The 13,411-nt window shown below is 38.5% G+C and overlaps 1 protein-coding gene across 2 annotated transcripts in view; it reads right to left on the bottom strand.

Moving 5' to 3' along the window:
• Nucleotides 1-2,751: 2,751 nt before the first annotated feature.
• LOC150081505 (uncharacterized) overlaps nucleotides 2,752-13,411 on the bottom strand; it is a 363,757-nt gene continuing 353,097 nt past the window's right edge. For both annotated transcript variants that reach the window (XM_090379341.1, XM_090379342.1), the window contains exon 13: nucleotides 2,752-3,101. In XM_090379341.1, the coding sequence (XP_090235467.1) occupies nucleotides 2,984-3,101 (118 nt within the window). In that variant the 3' untranslated portion in view covers nucleotides 2,752-2,983. The remainder of the gene's footprint in view (nucleotides 3,102-13,411) is intronic.

The following is a 13,411-nucleotide window of genomic DNA, read 5'->3' as shown; positions in this document are numbered from 1 at the left end:
ACAGAACCATCTAAATAAGAAAGGAATCCTAAAGGATCGTGGGACACGTTTGTGAATTGGAAGTCTTGCATGACCAATCTATCAATTGCTATGCAAGGGTCATAAAACAGCTGGATGCAGTTTTGGATGAGAGCATGCTATATAATCTGAGCGGGTTCAGATTACAGGGAAAACCATAGGCAGATCTGGCTGGCTGAAGGACAGTAGATAGAAAAGTCATCTGACTACCCCCCCTCCCCTAGCATCTTGTTTCTAATCTTCCTGACAGTGAGAAGGATAGAATGTGGATGCTGTCCGAGTTTGTTGATGATTAATGGTTAATAGCCAGAACCAAGATATGCTGCTTCAAAATGATTAAAACTTAAAATATGATCTAAAAAAAAGGTACTGTATCTGGGGAGCAAAAACAAAGGAGTAACCAATAGACAACGGTGGAATTGAGAGTTAGGCTTAGGGATTACAATACAAAAGGTTAGGAAGTTTTCCATGCAGTGTAAATGTAACAATAACAGCTATTATTAACTGAAACACGGAAGAGGCATGCGATGTCCACTCAATGATTTTGAGAAGAATATCATTACTCCTTTATAAAAGATTGCTCGGAGACCACATTTAGAATATTTGGTCCAGAGGCCATATGTTAAAAAAAAAACAAAAGACAGGACATATTATCAAAAGGGTGAATAAATTGGTGAGGACAATGCTACTAAGTACTGTCCTTATGAGTTATGGATTACAAAGCATGTCTGCAAAGAAGAGAATCGGTAAAATGAGTGAGGGATCTAGATTCTTGAATGTTGTACGTAACTGGAATAAATTACTTTCCAAGATGGCAGAGAATTTTGCAATATTCTTTTTTTTTTTTTTTTTTTTTTTTTTTGATTTGGTAGTTGTTGGCGCATCGGCTTCTGTGGCCATATTGCACCTCCCAAGGTTTTTGCAGTACTTTGATCCAAGCCCGAGGCGGGAATCGAACCCGCGACCTTTGGGTTGCCGGGCAGGTACTTTACCCACTCGGCTAGCCCGGTCGGCTTTGCAATATTCAAGGCAGAACCAAATGGACACTTTCTGGCATTGGGAATAATATACATTATTGTGTTCAAATACAGACTTCTACAAATATGTGACAAGTGATGAAACCATTAGCACGGAGGACATAAAAACCTGGAATACATCCACACCCCAATCTGCTTCAAAAAAAAAAAAAAAAAAAAAATATATATATATATATATATATATATATATATATATATATATATATATATTATTTTAATAAAAGCAAAAATTACAACACTTAATATCTAATTAATTGGTCTGGAAAGGGCTAAAAGGTATTTAATTTGTCATTATTTGGATACATTGAATAATTATAAATTTGCATTTTTGTTATCATAAAGCCTAATTATATTAAATGAAACTGAAAGTAATAAAAGTAACATCTGAATTAAACTCTCTCTCTCTCTCTCTCTTATTGTGTGATGTTGTGTTACATACACATATCTAGCAAAGAACTGTAATCAATATCTAAAAAAAGGGATATTTGCTTTGTAGCACTGAGACATAGTAATAAGAACGGTCAGTAAAAAACTTCAATTTCCTTCACAACAAACTAAAATACGTAATTATACCTATCAGAAAAAAAAAATAAAAATAAATAATAATAATAAAATATAAAAAGTCACATAAAATTCCAGTGATACAAATTCATAAGCTAAAATGCTGAATGAAGTTTTGCATTAGAATATAACATGATTTTTTGGAAGGAAGAATGGGTTACTTATTCCTATAAGAACTCTTTTTAGAAATTATCCTTCTCATTTTCAACAGAAAAATAAAAGAGAATTTTTTTGCTTTCTTTAAATCATTCATTTATAGTCCTATTTAATTTATATGAGAAAAAATGAAGAAACAATCAAAATAGTTATGTAACATGATCCTAGAGAACTGGAATTAAGTCTATAATAAAATTCACAGTAATAAAAAATAAAAAGTAATACTGTTCATATTTACAGTTATATTAAAGAGAATACATGCATTTGATGGAATGGAGAAGCAGTGCCTAATTTGAAAATAATGTATGTTATGAATCATCATCAACCACCACCATTAAATTTCTTTCTAAACTGTCAACTGACCACTTTATATTACTTACCAGCATAAAATCTTCTCTCTCTTAAAATATATCTTAAACAATATAAGCCAAATTAATAAATAATTTTTTTCAATTCATTTAAATTACATGCAAGCAATTTTAATATTAAGGAAAAAAATAAATAAATTCATGTTCATTATTTTAACTTATAAAGTTAGTCCTGAATAATGAAATTCCCTCATATCAAATAGAAAAAACAGAAAAAAAAAAAAAAAAAAAAGGAGTCATTATCATTTGAAGTTGTGAAACTGCAATTTGTGAATAAAAAAAACACAGTTGAATTTTTATTTTTATACAAATACAGATTACAATTTATCTGTTTCAGATTAACCCTGAGCATACAATTTCAATGCATGGTTAAAAATAAAAAGTACTGCCCTGAGAATCAAAAGACTTCAGAATTAACAGCTATTATTAATTGAAACATATCATTGATCCTACAGTTATACTCGTTTTCCAACTAGGAAAATCACTTATTGCCATGATTTTGTAAGGAATATATCTAGGAATTATAGATGATTTATACATAAAAAAAGTAAAACAGCTACATTAGACACACACACACACACACACACACACACATGTGTGTGTGTGTGTGTGTGTACGTGTGTGTGTGTGTGTGTGTACATATACAAATGAAAACGGATGCATTATTACAAATACGGTATCAATTAACTGATAATTATGTACATCTGGTAGAGTTCTAGTAAGATGTACTTCACAAGATAATTATTCAGCTAATATATTTAGCCAGTACATTTCAATCTGTTTACAATCACAAATTAATCTGCTGAAACACATTAGGGACTAAAGTTTGAAGGCATAATAATATTACAACAGATCCTTCAAATGCTCTTCGATGTCTACTCGACATATAGGACACCTCTTGTTGGTTGTTAGCCATTGGTCAACACATTCAATGTGAAACAAATGCATGCAAGGAAGGCGCCTGGGAAAAAAATAATTATGATATCCTCAGTTTGCAACTTCAGAATAAATTTAACATATCTATGTAATAAAATATTTAATGTGATAAAAAAAAGAACTATATACATAAGCATATCAATAAAATTTTAAAAATAATTGCAACCTTAGCATTTTTATCTTGATTCATTAATATGATATCTATTTCAAATATAATTTTAACTTATAAAACTTCAGAAGTATTAAATTTTTTTAGGATTCTAGTCTGCTCATATAGCTTGTCTAATGAATATCCCTGTCTTACAGAATATTACAGTAATATTGATTCATTCTTGGCAGTCTCCCACTCAACTTATAAAAGAACTTGACTTTATAGATCATAAATCAGGAGTGATTTCCCCTAAATGGCTGTATAATGAGAGGATGTGTTCTAAAAAATAAAACATTCATCCTGAAAAATGCATGACAACTGGGATAAGAATAAGATTTATTGTAAGATGTTTTCTAAGAACAAATTCAAACTTGAACAATGAGATTTTAAAATAATTATATATTTTTCACCACATATTGTCATTCCAAAATTACATTAATATCTTTATTGCAATTACACAGCAGAGGCAAACTGCATTTCAGGAGCTATACTTATGACTTAATGAAGTGTACAGGTACACGAAAATGTTTTGTTTTTGCTTAGCAAACAATCACTATAGCACTGTAGGTTAGGGCAACAACTTAACAGAATGGTTTTTACTGTATAAATTAAACAGAAAAAAAACCATTGTATACGTAACACTTTACTTTTATAACATTTTACTTATCAGAGGAATCATGAAATTATGAAATTACTTCTGAAAGAAAAGAAAACAGTTTTCCTAGGACATTAATTATTTAAACTGTACTAAACAGAAATCACTTTAATAGGAGATTCTGTTAGTAATTCTTCTCCTACCTCCCCTAAATTTTTATATTGTTTTGGTTGGCTGGCAAGAAAATGCCTATGGAACTATATGAACCATAAAAATTGAATACAAACTTTTGGAATAAACATGGTTAGGTATGCAGGCAGCTAAATTATTAACAGTAAGCACTTAAAGCACTTAGTACCTGGCACAATACTTCCAGTGTATAAATTTACTGGCTGCTAATGAAAGTGATTACGGGACTCCCTGACTTACGTAAGGGCTGTATTCCGTGGAATGCTATGCAAGTTGGAATTCCCCCATGCTTGTGCAGCACTCGCAACTGTGATCGCTGAATTGATTGAATCAAAAAAGAAATGTTTGACGAACATGTATATAGAATTATTTATTGTATTTATTAAATTTTTTATCTCATGCGCAAAAATAATGACAAAAGCGTGCAATTTAAAAAATTTAAAAAAAAAAGAGAGGAGACAGGCATAACGTCAGTAAGTTTTACCTCTCAAGCATCATTGCTAGAATCAACATCTTCAGCTGATAAGTATGCTGCTGCGGAGGTTGAGGGCTACAGAGATTTATAAGGGGTCGACCGCTCAACCTTACGAAAGAACATATTAATGGATGACTGGACGGTGGCTTTTTTCTTTTCATCGAAGATTTCTTTTTGTAGCAAGCAAGCATATCATTCACTCCTCTTAACTTTTAAGAATCGTTCGTTGACAGGATCCATCTTCTCAAAGCTCGCCATTGTCAATGCAATTTCACGAAATGTTTCGGCTCCTCATTTACTTCATCTTGGTCTTTGTCAGCATTTTTTACTTTCACTATCGCTGCCTGCAAGTCAATAAGTTCTTTGTTAGATAATTCCTTCTCTTCTTCCTCCACGTCTTTGGCATCAACCTCCAACCGAACTGTAAGCTCTTCATATGATTCGTATTTTTCAAATCCTTCGTAGCCATTTAAGTGCTGTGGGCATATTTTCTTTCGTGCACCATTTAAACAATGTTTAGTAATTTCTGCCCATGCCTCATTAATGTTTAAGATGGCACGGTAAATATTGTAATATTTTCCGAAAGTCTCTTAAGGTAAAATTTTTCTCACTGTCTACTGTAGACAATGCCTGAGCAAATGTTGTGCGTAAATAGTATGCTTTTAAATTTGAAATAACACCCTGATCCATAGGTTGGATGAGTGAAGTTGTGTTTGGCGGTAGAAATATGACTCTCAAGTTCAAAATGAAATCATCTAGATGCGTAGGATGTCCGGGAGCATTATCTAATAGAAGCAAAATCGTGAAAGGAACATCGTTGTCTTTACAATATTTTTCAACCTTGGGAATGAAGCAGCAATTAAAACCAATCCTCAAAGAGAGATATTGTTATCCATGCTCTCTGGTTCAATCAGAAATGCATGGGTAGGGTGGCTTTATTGATGCCCTTAAATGCACAAGGCTTTCCAGAATGGTACACAAACAGTGGTTTTAATCTGTAAGCTCCTGCTACATTAGCCCCAAGCAAGAACGTGGCCCTATCTTTTGACGCCTTGAAACCTAGTATTGTATTTTCCTCTTTGGCAATGTATATTCGATCCGGCTTTTTTTCAAACACAGAGCAGCTTCGTCAATGTTTAAAATTTGCTGCGTTGAATAGCTGCCTTCTTCAATAATTTTTTCCAACACATCACAAAATTTCTCTGCAGCTGCAGAATTGGCACTGGCAACTTCACTGCATAGTTTAACATTGTGGAAACCAGCGTGATGCTTGAACCTATTAAACCACCCGTTGCTTGCCCCGAACTTGGGTTGGGATTCGCCAACCCTTATCCTTAATATCTTTATAAATACTTGTTGCTTTTGCTTGAATGGCCATTGGACTCAGGGGCACTTGCTTCTGAATCTGATTTTTCATCCATATTATTAACCGCTGTTCCATCTTCGAGATAGCCCCTGAACGCTGTTTTGTGATCACTGTTGATCTTAAGTGCATTGATCCTTTGCATGTTCTTTTATACGCACACTGTCCTTTAAAATAGTATTCATTGTCGAAGCAGTGAGACCTAATTCCTTTGCAATAGATGACAAACTTTGTCCTGCTTCATACTTCTTAATCACTTTTATCTTCATTTCTAAATCAATTTTTTTTTTAATTTCCTGGCACTACCATCATTTGCACTTTCTGTTGGCCCCTTTCCCTTCATCATTGTAATACGTAAATAGGATTTGGTTTGGTTTGGTTTGGTTTTTTATGGCGCATTGGCAGCTAAAGGCCATAATGCGCCAAGTCAAATTTTAAAACGCTACTACACATTTTGGTAGCCAAAGCTACCACGTCAAGTAATAAATTATTGTCAAAAGGTGAATAGTAAAAGTATAAAAAGTGTAAACCTTAGATTCTTGTATAAAAATTAATAGACTGTAAAAAGTTAAAAACGTCAGACATATTGTCTCTGTCACCTATAATCTGACTGAGTGTAAATGGCTCAGTCACATTATTAAAAGCGGTAAAATACAAGCGTCGCGCTTCTATAAAATCAGGACATTCTATTAAAATATGACTAACGGTTAAAATAACATTACATATCTCGCACATAGGTGGGTCATCCGCCCTCAGCAAGTAGGAATGGGTTAGATGACTATGACCTATGCGGAGCCGAGCAAGAACAACTTCTTCTCTTCGGACCCTGCGTAGATTGGACTGCCATTGCGCAATTACAGGCTTAATGCGATGTAATTTATTTGTGGCCTGTCCGTGCCAAGAATCTTGCCATTGGGAGAGTAATTTAGAACGTATTATTTGCCTGTAGTCTGTATAGGGGACTGACAGGCAATGATTATCCAGGGAAATGGCTGATTTGGCAGCGGTATCAGCTAATTCATTTCCCCGGATCCCAATGTGGCTTGGGATCCAGCAGAAGCGAATATCAAATTCTAATTCCACAAGAGAAAAAAGAATCTTCCGGATCCTGGACAGGATCGGATGAGGGTTATACCTCACCGATACTAGAGCCTGTAATACGCTCAATGAATCACAATAAATCACATACCTCTGGTAGTCGCGATTTTTAATCTGATCTAGGGCTGATTGTATTGCATGCAACTCTGCAGTATAAATGCTAGTTTCTTGTGGGATCTTATAGGATAATGTTTTGTGAGGGAACACAACAGCAGATCCCACATGACATTCTAACTTTGAGCCATCTGTATAGATTGGTAGAAAGTCAGAATACTGCTGTCTATGTGATGCAAAGAGTTGCTGGTAGACAGATGGCGGTGTAGTAGCCTTCTCCCAGATCTTAAGGGAGAAGTCGCAAGGTGGAAAATAAGCATGCCAGGGTGGAAAGAATTGCCTTGTTGACTGGGCAACGTTGTCTACCGACAAGTTGAGCTCATTCAGCAGCCCTTGAATGTGAATACCAAAAGGTTTGTTGGCAGTCCGACGGGTGTTGTAGAGGTTTTCCCAGCGCGGCTCAAAAACGGATGGCCACGTGGGATGATCGTGCAGGGATTTTAATTTGAAGGCGTACTGTAAGGACAACTGCTTACGTTGAAGAGACAGAGATGGTTCATTTGCTTCAACATAAAGGCTTTGGACAGGAGATGTGCGAAATGCTCCAGTGGCTGTCCGGATGGCTTGATGGTGGATTGGATCTAACCACCGAAGTGCACTATCTCTAGCAGAACCATAAACCTGAGACCCATAGTCGAGTTTGGAACGGACAAGTGCTCGGTAAAGGCGAAGAAGGGTAAAACGATCTGCGCCCCATGAAGTTGACGAAAGGGCACGAAGGATGTTAAGCCCTTTGACACATCTTGTCCTCAGCTGACGAATGTGTTGTAAAAATGTCAGCTTTTTGTCGAAAATAAGTCCAAGGAATTTGAATTCTGCTACAACTGGGATGTTATTTTGCCCAAGCCTTAATTCTGGGTCAGGATGAAGATTACGTTTGCGACAGAAGTGTACACAAACAGTCTTCTGTGATGAAAATCTGAACCCATTAGCCAAAGACCAAGCTGTAAGATGATCAATGGTTTTCTGCAGTTGCCTTTCAATGACCCTCATATTGCATGAATTACAAAATATAGCAAAGTCGTCTACATAGAGGGCATTGTTTACAGTGGGTGGAAGTTGTTCTGCGATAGAGTTTATTTTGATTGCGAAAAGCGTAACACTTAGAACGGATCCTTTTGGGACTCCCTCTTCCTGAGAGAAAACTCGAGAGAGGGTGGATCCTAAACGGACTTGAAATTGGCGATTCGAAAGAAAGTTTTTAATAAAAACAGGAAGGTTACCTCTAAGACCAAAGTTATAGAGGTCTTTTAAAATTCCAAATCGCCACGCTTTTTCAATATCAAAGAAAACTGCTACCAAATGCTCGGAATTAATAAAAGCATCACGAATGGACGTTTCCAATCGGATTAAATGATCCAGAGTGGATCTATTTCTTCGGAAGCCGCACTGTGTCCTGGAAAGCAGACCATTTGTTTCTAAATACCATACGAGGCGTGCATTAACCATTCTTTCCAGGACTTTGCACAAACAGCTTGTCAGAGCAATAGGACGATAATTACTTGGATTGCTAGGATCCTTTCCTGGTTTTGGGAAGGCAAGAACGATTGCTTTCCGCCAGGAATCCGGAAATTGTTTATTAAGAAAAATTCTGTTAAACAGAATTAAAAGGTGATCCTTACATTGTGGTGTGAGGTGTTTTACCATTTCGTAGTGGATGTGATCGGGCCCCACAGCACTTGCGTGCGTGAGAAAGAGTGCAGCATTTAACTCCTCCTGTGAAAAGGGCTTGTTATACGATTCAAGCCCTTTTGAATAGAAGTTCAGGGGGTTTTTCTCATTTTTCTCTTTCAGGGCCAAAAACTCTGCGGGAAAAGATGTTATTGCAGATATTTTTGCAAATGTTTCCCCTAGAGTATTTGCTACTGCAGTTCGATCTGCAATTAGACATCCGTTGTGCTCGAGGATCACTGAAGGGCATGGAGGATATTTTCCCTTCATTTTCCGGATCTTATCCCAGACTACTTTTGAGCTAGCAGCCCGAGTTATAGAAGATGTAAAACGAATCCAAGATTTCCTTTGACTCTGACGTCGTACATAACGCGCTTTCGCACGTGCATGTTTAAATGTTATTACATTTTCAGTTGTGGGATATCAGCGGAATATCCCCCAGGCTTTGTTTTGTGCTTTTTTTGCTGCTGTGCATTCGGAATTCCACCAAGGTTTCGGAAATAGTGGGAACCGGCTAGATGATTTTGGGATTGCAATTGCAGCTGCTTGGACAATTGTTTCTGTGACGTACACGACTGCATCATTGATTGGCACCTGACTGACTGTAGCGATGTCAAGATTTGCCAGATGTTGAAAGGCATTCCAGTCAGCCTGATCAAGCTTCCACCGCGGTAAACTAAATGGAAGACACGGTCTACCACTAGTTAGGGTGATTATCACGGGGAAGTGATCGCTTCCAAATGGGTTCTCCTCTACCTCCCAAGCAAGTGAAGGAAGGAGAGAAGGGGAGCAGATAGAAAGATCAATGGCAGAGAATGTACGGGTAGGCATGTGGAAGGTGTTTGTTCCCACGTTTAAGAGGGAGAGGTCATTGTCAGTGAGCATATGCTCTATGACTCGTCCCCTTCCATTGATGTCAGCACTACCCCACAGAGTGTTATGTCCATTAAAATCCCCAAGAATTAAACAAGGGGAAGGCAATTGCATGATAAGATCATCAAGGTCTTTCTGGGGGATGTCAATCCCAGGTGGCAAATAAACAGAGCAGATAGTTAATATGAACCCCACTGTAAGGCGAATTGCTACAGCTTCAATGCTAGTTGTAAGCTGCAAAAGCTGAAATGGGATCTGGTTGCCGACGAGGATTGCGACTCCTCCGTGGGCAGGACCATCCACAATTCTATCCTTACGAATGATGGTAATGTTATGCATGGTGGGGTAATCATTTGCCTTTAAATAAGTCTCCTGTATGCAAAAGCAAACTGGTTTGTGCTTTTGCAGGAGTGCCTCGATGTCGTCAGTATTTTGCCGGAATCCACGACAATTCCACTGTAGGAATGTAGCCATTATTTGGACTTGGTGGGTCCATCAGGCGGCTTCCGAGGTGCTGAGGGCTTAATTTTGTCAGTCTTGGATTTATCTTTCCTGGGGAAGTATGGACGCTGTCCTGTGTCCATTTCTTCCTCAGCAAAGAGTTCCAAAACTTACTCATCATGTACCTCCTTCTGCTCAACATCCATGTTTTCCTGGGTACTAGGTGTTACTTCCCCTTTCTTATTCTTTTCTTTTGCTACTTGTGGAGCATTAGGAGGTACCGATATAGGAGTGGCAGTTGATTGGTCCTTCTGTGCAGGTTTTTGCGGATTTAACAGATAACGCGCGATGGGAGTGAAAGACTCCTTTGGAGGGATGGACATGTCCATCTGTGTTCCGATGGAACACCTCCCTGCTACCTTCTGGGCGTAGGTAGGTTTGTTGATGTTGAGCGGTTTCACCGCTTTCCTTGCCTCCTGGTACGATATGTTTAGCTCTGCCTTCAGCCGTTGTATTTCTTTTTCTTCTTTCCACCTCTGGCATGCTCTTGAGTAGGCCGGGTGTTCTCCCTCACAGTTAATACAGGTGGGTTTTGCGGCTGAACATGCTGTTGTTTCGTGGTCCTTTGCACCGCACCGGGCGCATGCAAGGACTCCACGGCAGGCCATTTGAGAATGTCCATACTTCTGACATTTAAAACACCGTAAAGGGTTCGGAATGTATGGATGTACTGGACAGTTGATGTATCCAGCTTTAATCTCATCAGGAGGTTTGGGAGAGTTAAAAGTCAGGATAACACTCCTGGTTTTAACAATTTTCCCATCCCTTCGCGCAGTGATTCTCTTGACGGCAGTAACTCCCTGTGGTTTTAGTTCGGAGCAGATTTCCTCCTCGGTGACGTCGAGAAGGTCCTACTCTGAAATGACACCTCTCGATGAATTTAGTGTTCTGTGTGGTGTCATTGTTATGGGTATTCCTCCGATTGATGTTACTCGGAGTAGATGTTCAGACTGCCTGTCATTTTTTGTTTCAATCAAGAGGTCTCCAGAACGGAGCCTCTTAACTGATTTGGGAGAACCTGCTAACCCGTCTAACCCTTTCTGAATAAAAAAGGGCGACATTTTGCCAATCGGTTTTTCAGTGGTGGAATGCATAATGAGAAATCTTGGGACAGGCCCTGATGATGATGTTTCAGTTCGCTGCCTCTTTGTCGCAATAATATTATCTGCCTCTCCGTCTATGTTTTCAGATAGGGACTGGGTTGGGGCCCCTGAAGAAATAGGTTTATCAGGATTCATGAGAGTTTTTAAATGGTTCAGTGCCCGGGCTCCCCACCCACCACGGAGACCAAAGGGACACCCACTACCCGGCATGCAATAAATGCGCTTGGGAGTGGGATGCCAGGGCTACCCAGACACTATACCCGCACCGCCGCCAGCCTGAATCCTGTCCCTCGGACCATGAGGGTAGGGGCGTGGCATTGACACGGTTGACCCTCGCAGGCGAGCCTACTAGCCGATTGATCCTAGCCGGGCCTTCCAGGACCACCCGTCTTGTCGAAGCAGGGGCCAAAGTGGTGTATTGAAGCTGGGCCCCTCAACCACCAGGATCCCCCTTTCCGAATTTCCACGGGTCGCAGCACACGGCAAACACGCCGGATTCCATTGATGTAAGCCTGGAACCTGGGCTGTGGGCGTTGGATCCCAGTGATGCTAGTCTGGAAGTCCAGCAGCGTCACTGGGAGGTCCCCTCACCACGTACAGGTGCCCACGTCGAGGGGCGTAAATAGGAATGAAGAGAAGTTTCTGAAAATTTGTTTTTTATATGATTGAAGATTTCAGTGAAAGGGAACACATTTCACCATAACAGTGTAAAAACCCACACAATTGCAGTTATCGGTATCGTTGCAAATAGGTTTAATAGGTTCAAGCATCTCGCTCATTTTCAAAACATTAAAGTATGCGGTGAAGTTGCCAGTGACAATTCTGCAGCTGCAGAGAAATTGTGTGATGTGTTGAAAAAACCCCTTCTAAATCTCCACAGCCCTCAAATTCCACAGTGGCATGCTCATTAGATGGAGAGTTAATTCTGGCAATGATGCTCAAAATGTAAAACTTGTTGATGTTATGCCCGTCTTGTCTCTCTTTTTGTAATTTTACAATTTTGAAAATTTTGTAGCCTTTTGTAATTTTTCCTTACTCATGAGATAAAAAAAATTGAATAAATACAGGTCGGCCATCACTAATCAGGTTCCACTGCGAATTCGGACATAATTTCCGCGAACGTAATTTTAAATTTTCTGGTTCAGTGCACCAACCTGCCCCTACTGTTTTGGTGGCATTGGTTGCAGCATCAGATGTTGGCACAAACTCTTAAACACTGGCAAGCCATTTCCACTTGTTTTTCTGCATTTATTATTATAACCTGCTCACATTTAGCCCCAGCCATGGTTCCAATGCATAAAGGAAGTGCCTCTTGTGGTGTAAAGCACAAACACTGTACATTGTCCATAACAGATAGCTGAACTTCTGAAAAAGCTTGACAGTGGTGTATCTGTGAGAAGTTTAATTCTGCTTAATTGTAAATTCCAGCAATTTCTCTCAGTTCCTCTTATTTTAGTAATTTTCTTTTAGCCATTCCTTTTCATATTTTTTTTTTTTTTTTTTTTTTACAACACACTTGTACAAACTTGCGGAAAAACACAACACAATATGATGGATAATACAGCGTGCTAATGAACTTGTTATCACAAGATCTCTAACAATACTGACAAACTTATTGCGACGTTTGAGAGTTTATTTCATCGCAATTAGTTTTATTGCTACGCTTGCCATGCTTGCAATAAACTAATCACAAACAACCTTCATATGTATGGAGTAATGTCATCACAAGTATGTGGCTGACACGGCTTCTCAAGAAATAAAGTAACCTATGGGCCACATAAGCGACATAAAAAAAAATACTTTTTTTTTTTTTTTTTTAATATATATTTTAAGCAGAAAAACGACAACACTGACATTACGATATTTATTTTAGAATTACTAATCAAATTATTTGCTAAATATTTTTTGGCCACTGGGGAATTTTTTTCTTAAACTAGCTTGGCAGTTAACGTGTAGGTAGGATGAGGTGGTTAGCTGTTGGGTACACTCTATGTGCTAAAATAACCACCGGTGAACCGGCACCCCACAGGCCCAACGCTGCCAGATTAGTGATGGTCGACCTGTAATTTTATTTACATATTCGTTGAACATTTCTTTTTTGCTACAATCAAATTCAGCACGCATAGTTGTGAGTGCTGCATAAGCATTTAGGGAAATTCCAACTTATGTAGAGTTCCACGTAACGACCCTCACGTAAGTCGG

This window comes from Mastigoproctus giganteus, chromosome 8 (assembly GCF_048544385.1).
Source record: "Mastigoproctus giganteus isolate SK-2022 chromosome 8, ASM4854438v1, whole genome shotgun sequence".
Classification (NCBI taxonomy): domain Eukaryota; kingdom Metazoa; phylum Arthropoda; class Arachnida; order Uropygi; family Thelyphonidae; genus Mastigoproctus; species Mastigoproctus giganteus.
This window is presented reverse-complemented; position numbering and strand designations above follow the sequence as displayed.